At 40.0% G+C, this 19,280-nt stretch overlaps 1 protein-coding gene across 5 annotated transcripts in view; it reads left to right on the top strand.

Annotated features, from left to right (window-relative positions):
* The first annotated feature begins 4,271 nt into the window (after positions 1-4,271).
* KIF2A (kinesin family member 2A) overlaps positions 4,272-19,280 on the top strand; it is a 59,281-nt gene continuing 44,272 nt past the window's right edge. For 2 of the 5 annotated variants that reach the window (XM_027671382.1, XM_027671384.1), the window contains exon 1: positions 4,273-4,479. In XM_027671382.1, coding sequence (XP_027527183.1) covers positions 4,416-4,479 — 64 coding nt within the window. In that variant the 5' untranslated portion in view covers positions 4,273-4,415. Of the gene's footprint in view, positions 4,480-19,280 lie in introns of all 5 variants that reach the window. The other 3 variants (XM_027671386.1, XM_027671385.1, XM_027671383.1) reach the window with 2 other exon arrangements.

The following is a 19,280-nucleotide window of genomic DNA, read 5'->3' as shown; positions in this document are numbered from 1 at the left end:
AATGTTCTGAAGAACTGTATGTTTAGACAAAAATACTTCATGTGTGAATACCTGGTTTTGCTAATACCGTGTGCTAGTAATGCAGACATCTACAGACAGCTATAGAATAACTTCTATGTACAAGCAAAGAAACCCTTCAGTTTTTACAAAGCAGAATAGATCTACATGATTTGCTGCAGAAGCTTTACTGGTGGTGCAAAAATTGGATGAAAATGTTAGATTAAGCTGTAAGGTAGGTGCATTCATGCTAAAATTATTTTTACGGGTAATATGACACAGGATACTTCCTTCTGTCAGAAACGACATAGATAGTAGAACGATGTAGGAAATGTGTGTTTATCACTCAGTCCAATTACCTGACCGGAATGCTGTTTTTCCACAATTTCTCTGAGATTTCCTTTGAAGACTTAGAGAGGAGTGAAAAGAGAGAACAGGAAGAAGGAAGAGGAGTATGAAGATTAAATATCCACAGTACAGTTGTTCTGGGCTTACCTGTACGGAGCAAGTGGCTTGGACAGAGTTTCATCTTCTTTTCCTCATGTTTTTTTATGAAGCAGTTTGCTATTTAGCAGGAATTCTACATGTGTTTAATACAATCAATAGGGAACCATAATGAAATACGACCCCATAATGCCTTATGTGCCAGGGTCATAATGACAACACCTCTGTCTACTGCAATGAGCATATCTAACTTTCCTAGATTTCCATATCTGCTTCCTCTATTATTTTCAACTTTTGAACTAGTGTAGTTTTTTCTGGACTGTCATTTTAACCTTAAGGACATATTATAACTAATCCAGCTAAGGTGCACAAGTAGCTATGAATACAGGGAAAAGCAAAAGATGTTGCCACCACTACTACAGATGCAGAGCTGGAATGAAGGGCAGGGTAAGAGATGGAGGTGTGCTTTTCCCAAAAGGACTTTGTTTCTCTCATGTCACCTGCTTTGAAGAGATTGGAATACATTCACAATCTTCTCCACTTTTTGATTCAGCTTTTTAGGAGTGCAGCTCAATCTGGAATAATGATGCAGTAAGCAAAATAACCATTTTATTGTATAGTTGCATTTGCCTTAGGGACAACTTTGCTTAGGGAAAAGTAATTGCTTTTCTCCACACTTTAGGCTGAACATTCAAACCAGTAGAAGTGTACCAAAACTGGCCTATGTGGAGTGATGGTTTTTTAAGTTATCAAGGAGGTAGAGTCATATTAATAACTCAATTTTTACATTGAAATACAGTAAATTAAAATTTTTAATTAATATGATTGTGTCTGTGTGAAATACAAGCAGATGACAGTGTCTGTTGAAGACTGAAGAATCCCTTATAACAGCTGAAATATAACTGGTGCAAGATAATTTTCCACTATTTTGGATTACTAATCCAACAGCAGCCAAAGTTTTGAACTGAATGCCAAAGCTTCAGTAATTGTATTATTTCTCTGTATTGCCAAAAGCAGCATGTATGGACACATAAAAAGTAGACACATACCACTCTGAGAATTTTGTAAACATTATTTTAGAAGCCATGAATATGCTTTCTAAAAAATGATCAGAGAAAGTCTATGTTGGGGGCCAATAAAATGGAATAGTCTACATAATAATATTTTCCTGTACTTCAATTAAAAATGTGTAACTAAATTTGGGAACTCAGAACTTTCAATCTTCTATTTAAATGCTGGATTGCATATATATTATTAACAGAAATTGTGAAGAGACATATATTTAGAATACTAGGTCAGAAAGACCTGGTACTCAGGAGTACAGTTTTGAAAGCTTTTGCTTAGAAAAAAACCCAACATGTGCTTAAAAACCCCAACCAATTAGGGATCTTTATCCCATAAGAAAGCTTCCTACAATGCTTTGTCATATTTTAAAAATATTTTGGATTTATTTACTATTAACACTGTTCATTTTCCAGGCACACACAAGCAGTTTTCTGGACATGACTGACGTGCTCTATGAAAGCTTCCACATGTACTTTATGACAATAACAAAAAATCTCAGTTATCAAAGAGCATACAGCAAACCAATTATATATTATGAGTCATTTTTGTAAGTCAGCTTAAAATTTGTGTTTAAAGTTTAGGACATTCTAAAATGATTTGCTGCACTAAGGCCAAAGTGTTTCAAAAGATTTCAGGGTTAACTCCAGATTTATGTGTACTTAAGACCTATTTTATTTTAGAGTAGAATCTCATTTTGTAAATACTTATGGTTGTGTATATGTTTCTAAGAGACACCTTTGTTAGCTCAGTGGAATGATTTCATAATTTCCATTAATAATATATATAAAAGTAGCCATCTATTTCTGCAGTGACAGGAGTAAAATAATTTTCCAGAAAATTATACATAATTTACCTCTCAAATTTTTCAGTTTAACATTTATGGAATACACAGATCAAATAACATGAAAAACAATTTATTGTTTCTTATTTAACTATTTCAAATGAGGTGCTTTTCAATTACTCTGCATCTAACCTGAGTATCTGAGTGTTTTTCTTTTTACATTACATAAAAACATCAGGGAAGGTTTAATCAAACTGATAATAAGTAAAACAGTCCAGAAGAGCTCAAAGGACCACCGTGTATAGGGTTGCAAGAGAGTGGGCTTTAGTCATAGCAATTTTCCATCCTGGCCACAATTCAGGCCTGTAACTTTCTCTGAAAGTTCAATAACAAAAATGTTGTTCCACTTGGGTTGTTATTCAGCAAGAAAAAAAAGTTTCCAAGACCACTGGTTAAAAACCAGGAGCTTATTAGACAACATAAGTTCCTGACAACAGACAGTGTTTCTGATAAGCTCAAGAGTAGCTTAGCACAGTTGCTGTTTGTCAAGGCCTAACAAGCATTTCTGAGATCATAGTGTGGCCCAGGGTGGAAGTTGTACCACCACAGCTATATATATAAAGGCTGTAGGAATTGGGAGCCCTGATTTCTTGACTTTGACTTTCCAGGAGTCATACTGATTTCAATATGAAACTGACAGTGGGGAGGCAGGGAGAAGAGGTGATAGAAGTACGGTGACAGGCTGGCTGGAAGGGCAAATCTCTCAGGGAGGTGGCACTGTGTCAACTGTCATTCCATATTACCCGCTGATGTGTGGATTGGGGGATTATTTTTACTAGACTAGTTTTTGCTAGGCAAGTATTTAGGGAGTTTATTGTGATGCTGCTCAAGGTCACCAGAAGTTGTGCAGGAAGGACAATTTTAAACCAGGCAGCTTCATCATGCCAGGAACCATCCTTGCAGGAGAAACCCAAGGGGTGATGTGTAATGCGGTCTGGGGTACAGGAGTCACGATAGTGAATTGTGGAACATGAAGTGTCGTTTATTTTTATTTGAGCTGTATAAAGGCATGGGGCAGTGATGAGGCAAAGGTCATAGTATCATAGAATGTTAAGGGGTTAGAATGGACGTTAAAGATCATCTAGTCCCAACCTGTCCTGCCATGGCAGGGACACCTCCCACAAGGCCTTATCCAGCCTGGCTTTGAAGACTGCAAGGTTTGTGGCATCATCCACAACCTCCCTAGGCAACCTGTTCCAGTGTCTCATCACTCTCACAAAGAAGAATTTCTTTCTATTATTTAACCTGTATTTCCCCTCTTTCAGTTTGCATGCATTACTCCTTGTCCTATCACTACAGTTCCGGATCAAGAGTCCCTCTCCAGCTTTCCCGTAGGCTCCCTAGATGGATGGATGCTGTTGATGGGGTGGCCTTCATAGAATCACAAAACATTCTGAGTTGGAATGGTCCCACAAGGATCATCAAGTCCAACATTTAGCCCTGCACAGGACACCCTCAAGAGTCACACCACGGGCCTTTCTCGGACCCAAGCGCTGTTGGCGGGTTGGGGAACAGGAACACTGCTCCTAAGCCGTTCTGCCTGGCACATGGGCGGCGCATGAGCAGACAGCAGGCAGAGCTATTACATTAACATTTCGGAGCAGCTCGGACACCATCTGATGCCAAATGGGCGGGTGCGGCTGTGGGTGTGCGTGTGTCCCTAAGCTGCAGGGACAGGTCCCGGAGGTGGAGGCTGGCACAGCGGCCAGCGGCTAGGCCGCGCAGGGCGGGCGGGAACGGCCCTTCCCGGGGGTGGTGCGGGTTGTGCAGTGGGTGAGGGGTTGAGGAAGGAGGCCGCACAGCTCCCCCGCCCCCTCCCGCGGGCCGGAGCCGCCGTGACGCGGCGACGGCCGCGCAGGCGCAACAGCGGCCGCAGCGCCTGTTGTATCCGGCTGTCGCCTTTTTTCTCCTCCCGCCTCCTCCTCCTCCTCCCGCCCGCCCGTCCCGCCCGCCCAGAGCCGCCGCCGCCCCTACCCTGCGCGGCCTCTCCTCCCTCCCGTCCCTTCCCTCCCCTCCGTGTGCCCGGCCGGCAGCGCCTCTCATCTCCCCTCTTACGCCCCATGAAGCGATGGCAGCGGCCAACTTCGGCAAGATCCAGATAGGAATCTACGTGGAGATCAAGCGCAGCGATGGTGAGCGGGGCCAGGGCGGGGGTGGCGGCGGCCGCGGACCCCCCTATCCTCTCCCCCTCCCTCCCACCCCCCTATCCCGTCCGGGCGGGGCCGCGCTCGGGGGCGCGCGGGGCGGGCGCGGCCGCGCGCCCCGGGGCCCATTGTGTACGCGGGGCTGGGGCGGGGCCGCGCCCGGCGCGCGCTGCGGTTGTCAAGGGAGCGCGGGCGGGGCTGGGGGGACACGGGGACGTGCGGGGGGCCGGGGGTGGGTGTGGGGGGTGTGTGGGGGGGGCGTTCGGGACGTGGGTGGGTGGGAGGAGATCCGAGGAGCTTTTGGCAGGGAGGTGGGAGGGCCTTCGGGGAAGGGATGAGGTGATGGAGGGAAGGAGGAAGGGAGGAGAGGCCTTGGGTGTGAAGAGGTAACTTCTTGTCTGCTCCCCGTCCTCTGGAAAATGACACAACGGTGCTGCCCTGGCAGGAATGCCTTTGGATACTTCCATCACTTGGCAGAAAGCATGATGTTATTATTTCAGATGTTCTTTGTGATTAAAATGTAAGAAGAGTGCTTGCTATTTATGCCGGTGACTTGTAATTTCTCCATTGGGGACCCAGTGTACCCCATCTTGCCCAGCATCTCCTGGCCGGAGGATGTGTGGTGCTGTCTGGAAAGACACATGAATCAAGGAGGCGTGTGTGGCAGGTTTAGGGTCTTCATATTTGTCTCTGGAGACATTCAAACCCCACCTGCATGCATTCCTGTGTCACCTGCTCTCACTGACCCTGACCTGGCAGCAGGGTTGGACTAGATCATCTCCAGAGGTCCCTTCCAACCCTAACAATTCTGTGATTCTGTATGGTAGGAGAACTGAGTGGCTGAGTCAACGACAGGTCACTCATGACTTCAGCTCTTGGATTTGAGTGGGAATATGTCATCTATTCTCAGCCTCTGTGAGGTCTGCGAAGCCTGCTAAACTGGGATGGGGTTCTGCTGGGATTTTCTGGAAGATTTTTTTTTTTCTCCCTCGGGTCCAGGAGCTTGCTAAAGAGTAAGCAGATGTTTCTAAGGGAAGAAAGATCTGAAGGTCAAAGGTCCTAAAGTTAGTATGGTTTTGTCATGAGACAGGAAAAAAGCAGCCAACAAGCTTTATACAGCTTGTCTTTCTTGTGTCCCATGCTGCAGTTCAATCCTACGATAAAATAATGGTTGGCGTTTGCTGGACACTGCATAACTCCTGAGGATCTCAGTTTTTGTTTTCAGAAAACCTCACAGTAGCAACTCATAAAACTGTTTTTGTGAGGTCTGTATGAACTTCTGAGAAATGTTACTGTTTGGTTAGTATACCTTTGGAAAACAAGGCATGAAAATGCTTTGCTGCTCTTGTTTTTTCCCCTCTACGGGATGCACATTTTTTAATGTCAGAAGGGAGTTTGGTAAGTTTTGAATATAACAATACTTATTTTCATCACTCTTGGTGGTTTACATATTTTGCCGCATCACTTACACATGTGGTGCAGCTCATTAAGTATATTACACATCAGTAATATATACTAGGGGGATGCTCTCACGCCAGTTGCTCAAACTATAGGGTTTTGAGTATTTGTGTTAAGTTGGTCCTTGTGTGAGCAAGACTGCAGTGTCATACCAGATGATGGGTTCTGGTTACTAAGAGGTGTCCTTGTTTTTCACTGGGGCTGGAGGAGATGCCCCATTCTGGCTTAGGCTACTGCAGCTATGTGTCATCCTCTTCCCATTAAACTATAGGAGAAACTGTCCTAGGTATGTGAAAGGGAGTATTTTGAGAAAGATATGGAAGGACAGCTAGCACTAGATTGCATTGCCTTTTAGAGGGTAGTTTTCTAACCTCAGCTGTGGTTGCATAGGTGGTTGAAATTGATCTTGCTGCTGCTAAACAAGAGGAGGGTCTTGCTGCCTGTGCCTCTGTCAGCTGTAGTGTTCCTGCAAACTCTCTCCTATCCAATGTCGCTAATGATTTTTTTTCTTCTGATGATATAATACATTAATTGATGATTTGATTCACTAAACACAGTGGAAAACTTTTGGCTGAGAAAGCACAATTAAAACGATTTAAGAAACTTTTGGAAAGAGGGATGTGTTTGTATGAGCTTTTGTTTTACATGTTGTCTTATCTATAGGGAATCCTTTTTTAAAACTAAATATTATTTTGAGAGGTAGGTATAGTATTCTTTAAATTTTCTTTATTTACCTATTTGCTGCATCCAGAGAAGAATAAAGTTTTACTCTGTTAGTGGGGTCAATGAAAAAGTATGCATTTTTTTCTATCTGCCAGTTATGTTAAACACTTTTCTGAATACAGAGTTTTATTGATTCCAGATAACTGTTTTTCTTTAAGTAAAAAGGAAAGCTTAAAGAAACACACACTTTCGGAGAAACGTGAATGTTACAAGTAAGACCAGAACATTCTAGAAAGAAAAGTCATTCTGTCCTTTTGATAAGTTCTAATTAGCTTTAAGTGTTTCATGAGAGATTTATTCTAGGACTGAACAGAAAATATTGTTGTACAAAAGAAAGGCATTTTTAGAAGTCATGGCCAAAAACACATGAAAACCAGTGTTCGGATAAAACCCAACATTTTCAAGCACTGATGCTGCAGAGCTGCTTGCTGTGTATCTGTGTTTTTTCTCAGTGGGTAAACATTGATATAAATGTTGCCTAGAGTTGCTGATAATATTTCCACTTATAATTATATATAAGTGGATATAAATAACTATTTATGTTCATGTATTGTAAGAGTGTATTGAGTGGTCAGCTAGTTTGGTTTTTTTTAATAACTTCTGATACTGAAATTTCAGTAGGTTGCTTGAAATGTACGTTGGTAGTCTGTCTTGGAAACGGGAAAGAACTTCTTCAGCTTAGGTTGCAAATTGCTAAGAATGGACTGCATTTCCACATTTGAAAAATATATCTTATCACATGGAAGCTAGGGAGGTGGGAGGGAAGCCAGAAGGCACCCACCGGACCCACTCTAATGATCCTGTCCAGAAGATACTCCTTGTTGAAGTCTGAATATGGGCATTTGTTGACGAATTCCCTTTCCTCAAATAATAATACTCTGCTTGTTTGTGTGTGAACTTAGATCTGTATCTACACCTCTTGTGCTTTATCCCATTAATGATTAATGATGACAAAGACCTATGTAACTACTTGGAGAAAAAATCTTTCACATTTTTTTACTTGTAAATTCAGTCTTTTGCTGAAATAAAATAAATTCCTTTTGCCCTGCAGCCCTTCAGCAGGCTGATTAATGTTTTGTCATTACTTTTTCAGTCCTGCTTTGTTCTGTCCATTTCCCCTCAGACTGTTCCTATTCTATCTGTCTTTGCATATCTGAAATACTACTTAGAAAGACAGAAAATTAATTATATATTTGCTCATTTTGAAAGTGGGATGGGGGGAGAGAGGGGCAAATACAGTTCTGGTCTCACTGTTTCAGAAATAATGTACAGGCATGAGAAGAAGGGACATTCTTGTAATTGGAAGAGTGACTGAAGATTTGACTGAACTTTAAAGATAAAGGAAAAATGCTGTATTTTCAAAGATTAACCATCAAATGGTGTAACAAAGAAGTATCATGACTTTGTGCCCATGTTTTTCATAATACAAGAACAGCAGAGCTGTCAGTGTTTGAAAAGGAAATAAAATTGTTAAAGGAGAAAAGATTAAGTATTATTCCATGGAGCTTGTCACCAGAGGAGATTGAATCTAGAAGCATAATAGAATTTTAAGAAGAATGGTAGGAATATCGAGTTTTGCACTAAAAGCTAGAAAAATATACACCAGCAACTGTAAACAATAGTATCTGTTCTTCCTGAGTCTGTAGTTTAAATAACATCTAAGTGATGTGAGATAGGAAGAAATCTTGCCTGTGGCTGTGTTATTTTTAATTGCCTGCTTAAGAATTTTCTTCATTTGTCTCAAGAAGCTGGAATTGGTCACAGTCAAGGATAATCCATCCAGTCTAAAAACCTACTGGCAGCTCCTCTCTCCTTCATCTTGCCAAAACATCATAGTAGCTGTTTTCACCTTCAAGCACAAATGAGACTACATTTTTGCAACAGTCAGAGCTGTAATTTTTTTCTTTAAAATCCGACTACTATGAAACTTGTGTTTCTCAGAGTTGAGAGGTCCACAGCATCCTCTCTCTTCTGGATAATCCTGTATGATGTGATCTTCAGGTACAACTCCCAGTAGCAAGAACAATTTTATAGCAGGATAGAAGGTTTAATGATGCTATAAAAATTCTGTTCAGATTTGGGTAATCACCCTATTTTACAAGCTCATGGGGAGAGATTTAAAGGGTAATGTGCTTTTACTCTTTCCTTTGGTGACATACATCTGTTTGTTCCCTGTGATTAATACTTTTCCATTACCGCATTTAAATCATTTAACTCAATTGCCTAATTCCTACGTAAGCCATACAGACACAATGTGTCTTTGTGCTTTCATAGTAGCCAGAACACACCCAGGGTTTCAAGTCTACTGTTCCTGGTCCAGCATTTAGGCTTACTTGTCTGGTGTAGGTTCTGATTGTTACATCCAGAGTTTCTGGAGATTGTTCCCTCAGAAGAATCGACCAGGAGGGTATGTTAAATTTTCTGTGTCGTATTTGAAATCGCTTTTTAGCATTCAGCTTTCATTAAGCAGTAAGTGAATTTTCACAGTAACTCACAGATTCTCAGATATTTATGTAGGCCTTCTGTATTTTGTATAAATAGTTTTTTTGAATGACAAGAGTTGAATCCTAATCTTCAGAGAATCTTCTCATTTTTGTTCCATAAATATGTTTAATACAGCATTACATACAGAGCTGTATGTGGCAACTGGAATCACACAGCTTATATTGCATGTATTTCCCCACACTAATCATGTTGTGGGGGAATCTATCCTTTGTTTCCATTTAAAAGGTAAAATAATTGTTCTTTTCACCCGATCTCTATAATGGCCTGTTGTGTTGAATTCTGTAGTGTTTAGCCATAAGATGGTGCTGACTGTGTCCAATAACCTGGAAACGTGCTTTGTTCATATCGCCAGAAGATACCATGATTAACAGTCAGTTGTGGCTTAGAACATCCATAAACCGTTGATTTACCAGAAGTCATTCTGTTCAGATTTGGGTAATTCATCTGCCATGTTAAATGCTTTTCTGAAATGGAGCCCCCTTTGGAGGTAGAACAGAGGGTCTGATATTTGTCTCTTGTGCCACTCTTCACCTTTTCTGGTAATTGTTCCTAGGAAACGGTGCAGCCACAAGTAGTAGTTCTCAAGGAGAGTGCTACAAAGATGATATTGCCATTTCCCTGTTAAAAAGTGTTCCGCAGGGCTAATATTGCTGTATTTGTATTTGGTCATTGCTAAATATGTTAAACTTAGATTTTAACATCTGTTAGACAAAAGGCAATAAAGCTGTGTGAAAAATTATGTGAGATTTTCCTTTCCTGGAAGAGAGAATGAATTAATTAAGCTATGCTTATGGTTTTTTTTTTAATGTGTGTAGTGCACTGAATCGTTTACATGAGCAGTACATGCATAAAAGACTTCTGGTAACCCTACTATTACTGCCTAAATTCAGTTGTTTCATGTTGCTTGAAACCAAAGTGAATTTTAGAATTGCTTAGTTTAAAGGAGTAGGTAGGAGTTCTTGAAGACAACTCTGTATTGTGTGTCTAACCAAGACTTTTGATGACCTTTTTCAAAAATGTGAGTTAGCAGTTAGATTTAGTAATTAAGCCACTTGATCAGTTTTTTTTTTGTTTTTTTTTTTTTTAATTGGGTCTTGTTTGACAACATTGAGTCTGATACTATATTTTGACTCTTGAAAGATGAACAAGGGACTTTGTTGCTTAAAGGCTTCAGTGTGGTAGTAGAGTTTTTTATTTTGCTTTAGTCATATAAATATGCTTTCAGAGTAGCTTATTGTTTTTACTAGGAGCAGTTCGTGTTGCATCAGGCATAAGTGGCTTTTGGGTTTCCCAGGCTTGTAAAGGGGACTCTCTGTTGTATTCCCTGCTGCTGGTGTAACAGTGACACCCTGCAAAACTAATTGATCAATCCCAGTCAGTAAGAAAGTGACTTGCAGGTAACTTGCAGATAACAAAAAAGTCTTTTACTTTGTTTTCATTTTTATGAGTGTGGTAGTGCTTTTCAGTTAGGGGAATGTTACTTGCTTTCAAGTTATCAATAATCCGATTGCAGCTTTGCCAAGTGCAAGTTTGATGTTCTCATGACTCCTATCAGGCACTCACAGCTCTTGTGTAATTCCAGATATCAGAAGTGTGAGTATTGTCAGTTGCTTCTGTTAATTACAGGATTGTTCTGAGAGTTGCCTTCAATGGATGAACACACTGAGTGGAGGGAGATGAAAGGTGGTCTTTGTTTGAAACTTAATCTTTAGAAGCAAGGTATGTAGCATACTTGTGCCTTTGCGGAGTTTGGCTTTGGAAATTTTGTTGCACAGGGCTGCACATTTTGCAGTCAGGATGACTGAACTGCATATGGAGTTTGAGGAATATTTCCGACTGATGTATAAAAGTGTTTGCTAGAGATGCAGGCATTGCATAGTGATGTGCATTGCATAGTGATGTGCTGATGAGGATCTCAGGCTCCAGGAAGGTGGCACTAGAAATAAATTCAGTTTGAAAAGCACATGCACACTTAGATTTTTGAATACTCAAAATTTCAGATCCAGTTTTTGGTGGTGTTTGCTTGTACTTCTGTATTTTTATTATTTGAACTTCACAGTCGATTTTGACATTTTAGTATGATAGGAATTCAGGTGATGATGAGCGAGGTGAATATTAATCACAGCCAGGTGATTTTTAAGTTACAATTAGCTTTCATCAAACACAGAAGAATTAAAACATTGCTTAAAGGTTTCTTGTTCGTTTAAACTTTTAGAACTTTGTTAAGCTAAAGTACAAGCTTTAAATTTGCACGAGAATAAAGTTGTCTCAGTTTTAACCAGGAGCAACAGTTGGCAGCTCTGTAATGAATTGATTTACGGCAAATGTTCTTACTAAATATAATATTTTTTAAAAAAAGGGAGGAAAAAAAGCCCCAGCAAACAACAAACATGTGGGTCGTAAAAGGCAAATGGTAAAAGCATGAAATATCCCTGTGGCCAGTTTCGGTCAGCTCTCCTGGCCATTCTTCCTCCCAGAACACAGAAAACCGAAAAGCCCTTGATTTAGAGTAAGCACAGATTAGCAACAACCAAAACATCACTGTGTTATCAACATTATTCTTTTATTAAATCCAAAACTCAGCAGCGTACTGGCTACTTGGAAGAAAAATAACTATCCCAGCCAATACCATACAAGGACATACTTGGACTGAATCTAATTTTGCTCCTAGACATCATAAATGTATTAAAATTTATGCTGAACTCAGAGGGCCTGGATCTGCAAAAATATTTAACAAAGTATTCTGGAGAGTAACTTTGAGAAGCAGTTTTAAAGATTTACAGAAGCTGCCTGCATAATTGTCCTAAAGAACTCCAAGGAACTGCAAAAAGATGTCAATTTATATTTAGTTTTACAAAACTCTAAAAAAATTTATACAAGACATTGAAGTATTCCTGCAATTAATTTACAAGTTGTAAACTCATGAGACAGTGGGAATGTCATTACCAGGAGCTGAATGAAAACCTTCACTTATGCCAGTAAAAGAAAAATGAGATAGAGGACAGAAAATACGGTTGCGTTATACATTAATGTCTTGTTCCCATTTGAATAAAGTTTGCATCTCTCATTGCTTAATCTTTCTTAAATATGAGAACTGCAGGGGATTCATGTGGGCTATGGAAGGGACCAGCAGGCATTGGAAAACCTTGCAGGAATTTTGAAAATGGGTAGATTATTGTTGTTTTCGTTTGAGCTTTTTTTTTACACTTTGGAAGGGATATTGGTATGTGAATATATGGCAAAATTAAGATTACTTTTTGAAAAGTGAATGAAAACTTTTTCCTTCTCTCCTTAGAAGATTCCTACTGAAGTTGAAGCACCTTGTGGTTTTCTAAACTTCGTGAAGTGTTTTTGTCTTTTTGGAGGTTCCTCCATCTCCTTACTACTTATAGTACTTACAAAGAAGCTCACCACTACTATAAGAACTATCCTAATGGATCAGATGGATGGTTCATCTAACGCAACAGCTGTTGGAGAGACTATTTAGGGAAAGCAGGTCAGCCTTGCCACTGTCCAGTCTTTGTCTTCCTATGCTATTCAAAATTATATCTAGGATATTATAAGTACAACTCTGCCTAGTCCTATTAAATAACCATTTAGAGACCTATTGTCTGTGAATGTATTGAATACCTTTGTTACCAAACTTACACTGTCTCTTGCAGAAACAAGATTGAGAAGTTCTTCACTGCTTGCTGCATAGAAAAGTACATTACCACTTTTATCTGTGCCTTAAGAGACTTCTCCCAGCTTTAGTGTTGCAGGATGAGATGAATAGCTGTTTCCACTCATTTTGTCCGTTATGGTTGTTAAGTGCAACCAATTCCACCCCCAGTTTTCCCCTCTAAAGTGAGCAGTTACTTGCCTTAATATTGTAATTCTCTTTGTCTTCTTATTTGTCCTTCTCTTAGCCTCCTTTAATTTCACTGCATGTTTTTTGTGGTGTGAAGGCTAGTGTCACGGTACTTGAGATGTGGGTGTACCTAAGTTTTATTTATACTTTGAAAATAATACTTGCCTTTAAGTTTTACCAGCTTTTTTTGTCGTTGCAGCTGCATGTTTAGTCAATGATGTTTTCAGAGAACTGTGTCAACTTAAGGAGCTCTTGAGTTGTAACTTCTAGTTGCAGTTTCAGCATCATGTACCCATAATTTAGATTTGTTTTCTCTTGGTGTGTTACCTTGTGTTTGTCGATGTTGAAGCTCATCTGCCATCTTTTTCTGTACTGCCTTATTTTTGGGAGGGCCTTTGGAAGTCATGTCATCTGACTACCCCAAAAGCTGTCTTGCCAAAGGATTAGATGGCAGATTTAGTGTAATTCAGAGTGTAACTAAACACCAAGCTGGAAGATGATGTGTAAGTTTGTAGCTACAGTTTTGAAAGGCTTATATAATAAAAGAAAACACTGCTTCATTTTCCCAATGCCCTCCTTTATTAGTACTTGTTTGCATGTAATCTTCTTGTATAGAGGATTAAAGTATTTTATGATTTCCACTGTTCTGATTGGGAATTTATCTTGCACCTCATTTTAGTCTAGTGTCCTGGTAGCATGATCATTCTCAGTGCACATGTGCTAGTTCACTTTCAGACTCACATCTGAGTGAACCAGATGACCTACCTCCTACCAGTAGCCTGAACTTCTTTGATTGGTTCTCAAAACTAGACCTGAACTGCACCTTTTGTCTATCACTATTTGAACAATCCTTCTGTATTTTAGTAAGCATCATACTTTTATATTCTTGTGCCTGTCCTTGGGTGCGCAGCACATGCTCCTATTCATGCTCCTAAAAGCATCATAGTGGGAGGCTGCAATGCAGTTTTATCAATTTTGTGTAGGTCAAGGCAAATTAAGAGGTCTTGGTGCTCTAGGCATGCCATTTGGGACCACAGGGTTGCACCTGTAACAGAGATTTCAGTTCATATGAAAAATGGGCTTTGGACATGTATTTTCTGATCATCTTTTACTTCCTCGTGCTATTCTTTAGTTCACTGTGGAAGTAGCCATGGAGCACACCAAATTCCTTTTGTATGAAATGTAGCTGGAGGGTACACTCAAGATATGTATATGATGTCCTCTGAAAAAGGATGTTCACACTGTGGTGCTAGACCCTCCCAGTCCCTTACAAAACACGTTATGAATGTCTGATCCCCAGCACCACCTGCTTTGCTCTGCTCCTATTGCAGCACTGTGCTACTCACTGCCATAGGCAGAGCTGTGGAGCCTGGGCTGAGCGCTAAAGCGCTGCACATTCAAACAATGTGCCATGAATGATGCTGTCCCACGGAAGTTGTGGGCATGAAGCAACCCCATATCAGTTGTCTTAGGGTTTCTGTCCATAGTGTGGTCTGAAAAAAAGGCACAGAGGTGACCTCCAGGACTTTCTGTTACAACCTCATACTACCTGCTGCTTGATAATGGGGAGGTTGTTCATGGATTATGCCATGGCTCAGTAATAAGAGTGTGGCACAGTCTACCTTGACAGCAAGTGCTAGATCCTTGTAGGATTTTCTTCCCTTCCCCATCACAAAGAGAAGGACCATTGTGGTACCCCAACAACAAAGCCAACAGGAGTGAATAAAAAGATTTTGTGTCATGTCCATTTTGTGTCATGTCCATCACACTGACATCCATTTCAGAAGTGATTACAGTTCATCCTGTTTGATTTTGCTCTAAAGCAAATGGAAAAATTACAAATCTAATCAAATCATTCTGGGAACGTATAGTGCCTTGACAAAAAGAAGTAGCAAACAGTGGAGGACAAATGCTAAAGTGCTTCTAGTCTCTATGTGCTAGAGATGGAGTAGGTAAACATGATGTTGAATTCTGGAGCTGAGTGTGGGGTGACCTGACCAAAGCTTGGCCCTGCCAGGGTCAGTATGGGAGGGACTTTGTGCAGCATTGTATCTCTGAATTTCAATAAACTGTTCAGTAGAGTATGAAAAATTATTTTGGTGAAGCTTAACACGAGAAAGGTAACGTGTTTCAGATAGGGGATGATAACATACCTAGTAATTTTTAACTAGCAGCATACCTTCTGGGATCAATTTTGAAACTGTCTACCTCTTTTTTTCCATCCGTTAAAGTTATTAATTCCTGAGAAAGTAACATTGTGTTGGGAAACTTCATTACCATGTTAGTGTGTGGTTATCACCTCTGTGGAGATGTATGTCTTGAAGGAAGATGAGGAAGTATGGAATGAAACAGCTGGGGTAGAAAGTGGTGCAAAGTGAATGTGCTTTTGCTGTAGATTAGGACATCATAAACTGTAAATGGCAGGCCTAAAACTTTGATATTCTAGCTAATCATAAAGTAGGTGTGGACTACAGGGTGCGGTGCCAAGAGGAAAAGTGAGTGCCATTTCCGAATTATTGTAATTTGTCATTGAGTGCTCCGGTGGAAAGTGATCTGGAGCTTTTCTGGGATATTGCACCTCCTCCTTAACAGTTTTGGGAAAGCAGATACTCCTAAAAGACTGAAACAGGTAGAGTTAGTTCTTGGATGGGTGTGTTTGTACAAGCCATGAAGAAAAGCACAGAGTACTAAATGACCGCGAACACATGCAGTCTGTAAAAATATTTGTGTATATTGACAGCCAGGTGCTAGTGCAGCTTTTTGGGTGAATAGCAAAGGCACTACTTAATAACATAAAAGTGAAATGTATTCAGTTCATTGAAAGTTTTCTAGGGGACTTATGATAGTATGTGTTAGATATGACCAGACAGGTGCTTCCTTCCATATACCTTTTTCTGTGGGTGAGTTAGTATGTAAGTAGAGAACTTAAAAATTATAGGATGACTGGCTTGGTACAGCTGAGATAACTTGCTGGTAAATATCTGTATATCAGTGCATCTGTTGACCATCATGGTATGACACTTTGTTATGAATTCAGATGCTTTAGAAACATGTCTCCTCTCCCTGACACTGACACCTCCAGAGGCAATATGCAAATGTAACTTCTGAATGCTGCAGTGGTGAGATGCTATTGAAAACCCTTTGGGAAGCCGGTGGGATGAGTGCCATTGATTTAACTGGCAATTGAAGCTTCTGAAAGCAAAGAAAGGGAAGATGTTTTACCAGGAGTAAATGTAAAATAATGCCCTTTGAAATGTGCTTAAAAGAGTATTAGGTCCCCACCCCTAAAAGAGACAGACTTACCTTGCAGGGAAGTAAAAACCAAAGTGTTCCATTGACTGGGGAAACCACAGGAAACTTGTTTTGAATATAAAGGGAAATTTTAGAGATCAGCTTGCAAAATGAAGCACTAGCAGAAAAAGCCAACAAATCACAGCATGAAAAGATTGAAGATTTAACAGTTATTAGAGAAGCAAAAACTCATGGCAGCAACATGGGGATGCAGCTCTTGGTAACTTCAAAGAAGCTACTTCAGTATGGACATCTAACAAGTTCAGCTAGGCTGAGCATGGTGAATTTTAATTTAGTGATTCAGAGTGGAGGGGCTTAAATGCAAAGGGAGTGAAAAAGTTCCTTATGTCCTGTTTGCTGTATGGGGGATATTAAGTATACTGTATTTTCAATCTAAATATCATACACAATTAGTTCAGTGACATGTCTGTGTGTTGCTTATTTCTCCCCTTCTCTTTCCTTAATGGACTGTCAGTAAGATCTGTGAACTCGATTTTTCTAAAACACTGGTGTTTGATTGGTACTTGTACGTAAATTACATACATATCTCAGCTTGGGATATTTCTGAGTTTGGTAGTGTTCTATGCAGAGGCAAGAGTAGATTAAGTTGGATTTTAATTCAAAGCTGAAATATATAGGCAGAAGTGGGAAACTTGATTTGGGTAATACTGCTTTATGTTATGTTCTCAAAATCCCTGTCTGTTACTTTGTAGAGGTTTACAGAGATGATAAAATGTGTTTGTAACATGCATGTCATATGAAGGTCTTGTGTATTCCTGTGATAATTTAGATAATACAGCAAAATGAGTTGGTAGCAGCTAAGGATCATTCAGAAAAATTAATATTAGAATATGTATTTAATTAGAAGTATATTTTTTTATTATTTAAGAACTCACTTTAGAAATATTGTAGGTGTTGTGCATATCTAATGCTTCATTTGACAGTGTGATAACACTGTAACTGTGGTAACAGACAGGACAATAAGGAAGGCTGGAAAACCCAAAATAAATCCCTATGATTAAAACAAAACTGGTGTAACTGTGGTAAATACAAAGAAAATAAAAGGCTACTTGTTTGTGGATAAATGAAACTTTGAAATAAAATAAAATCAAATATGTTTAGTGTTGTGGAGAAAGTAACTGATGGTTTTTCCTTGGGGGATTAGCAGCAGGACTGTCTGTGCAGTGCAGGGAAGACCATAACAAATGCTGATTGTCTAAATAGGGACATCCCCACGTTTGACACTGCTGAAGACACCAAGCCTGAAATTCTCTTTTTCTTTGGGATTTTTACGTTAAGGTTTGCTAAAGGCATTATTTGGTGAGTAGAGGATTTTTTTTCACCTCTCTGAGCTCTATGAGAGCAGGAAAGCCCTTCCACCATAGTTGCAAGGAGTGCAGCCTGTAGCACAGAAGACAATTTTCTGGACCCCAGTAATTCTGGTGAGTGCTGCTTCTGGATTTGCAGCCTCATGTTTCTCATAAACTTTTTTTTTATACGTAACTTGGGGTTTATATTGCTTTTAAAAGAGACTGAAGAAAATCGTACTTTTCACAATTTTAATTTTTGACTATCAAGTGACAGAGGGTGAAGGTCAGTCATGTCCAGGTGTCTCTAGATGAGGTAACATTCATATTAGTCCCTCATGAACTAGAATAGGAAAATCATGGCTATTTCACAAATGTGTATTATACTGTTTTAAGGGATGAATACCTTCTGTTGCAGTGGTCATCCTCAGCAAGACTATAGCAGATGTGAAGTTGTAGTATATTTTTACATTCACCAACATGTACTGCTGATGCACTTAGAAAAGCTAAGTCTGATAATCCACTGCCTGAACTAATAGAACACATTTGTGCTCCTGAAGATGTGGCAAGTACAGAATTTCCTTTACTGAAGGTCTATTAATGTTGCCATAATCTGGTTCCGCTAAAAATAGTTGCCTGGTTTTGAGCTGACAAGGCTTAAACAACTGTATGATAATCATAATGTAACGCTGCTGGGTAGGGTCCTGCTACTGGTTTTGGGGGTGGAATGAGATGGTCATAGTGAAAGTTATGAACCTCTCTTCTCCAGAGCCCAATCCAGAGCCTGAGTGTAAATTTTTAATTATTATGGCTCAAAGGTATTTTTAAGACTTCACAAAACTTTTGCATGTAATGTATGAGTACAGTGCCTTTTGTGGCAGGCAGACTTCAATTACATGGAAGTGGTCCAGCTTTATTTCTTGAGTCACTTGAGAGAGCAAAAAGGGGTTTCAGTCACACGTCAGCCAGTGCCATAGCCCAGACTGTAATTTGGAAAACACCAACCCATATTTCACACTGGTAATTTATGTTTCTGAGAAGTAGAGGGAAGATGAAAAAGGCTGTGGTTTTAGTATTGTCATTGATCGCTGCCTCAAAATTTTGGTGGTTTGGAGAAGTTTTGTAGGCAGAAAATGTTCAGTTTGCTTAGAGGTAAGGATATATGTACAGCTTGCTATTTGCAATCAGTTGGCACTGCTACCTAGGTTGGGGGTTAGTTAAAATGTTTGATTTAGCCCTGGTAATTTGCTTTTGCTGCTCATCCTGAACATTTTTGTGCACCACTAGTTGCCCTAATAGCTCTTACAGAAGTGGATATTTATCTGATATGTCAGCAGGTCAGATCAGTATGCTTGCTGCCTTCTGTTTGTCAAATGTTCATCAGAATGACTAGGAAGAAAGCGAAAGGAGAGTTATTTTTCACTTCTATTGATTAGTGTGAGATATTGTAAATAATAATGGCCAGTCTTCGCGAACGAAGATTTGGGGAAAGGTCTTTTACCTTTCCAGCCTGTGCAATGGATTTTTTAGGTGAGACACAGCCTGTGCTGAACTGAGCCCACCCTTTAATCCTCAGGTTCATCTGCCGGGGCCAAGCGAGCTTGGACAATGGCAGTGAGGTCCTCAGGACGTAGGTTTGTTTAGAGTGACCTTCA

The sequence above is a fragment of the Neopelma chrysocephalum genome, unplaced genomic scaffold, assembly GCF_003984885.1.
Source record: "Neopelma chrysocephalum unplaced genomic scaffold, ASM398488v2 Primary Assembly neopelma1_97102, whole genome shotgun sequence".
In the NCBI taxonomy this organism is placed as follows: domain Eukaryota; kingdom Metazoa; phylum Chordata; class Aves; order Passeriformes; family Pipridae; genus Neopelma; species Neopelma chrysocephalum.
Note: the sequence above shows the minus strand (reverse complement) of the source record. Positions and strands in the feature narration are given on the sequence as shown.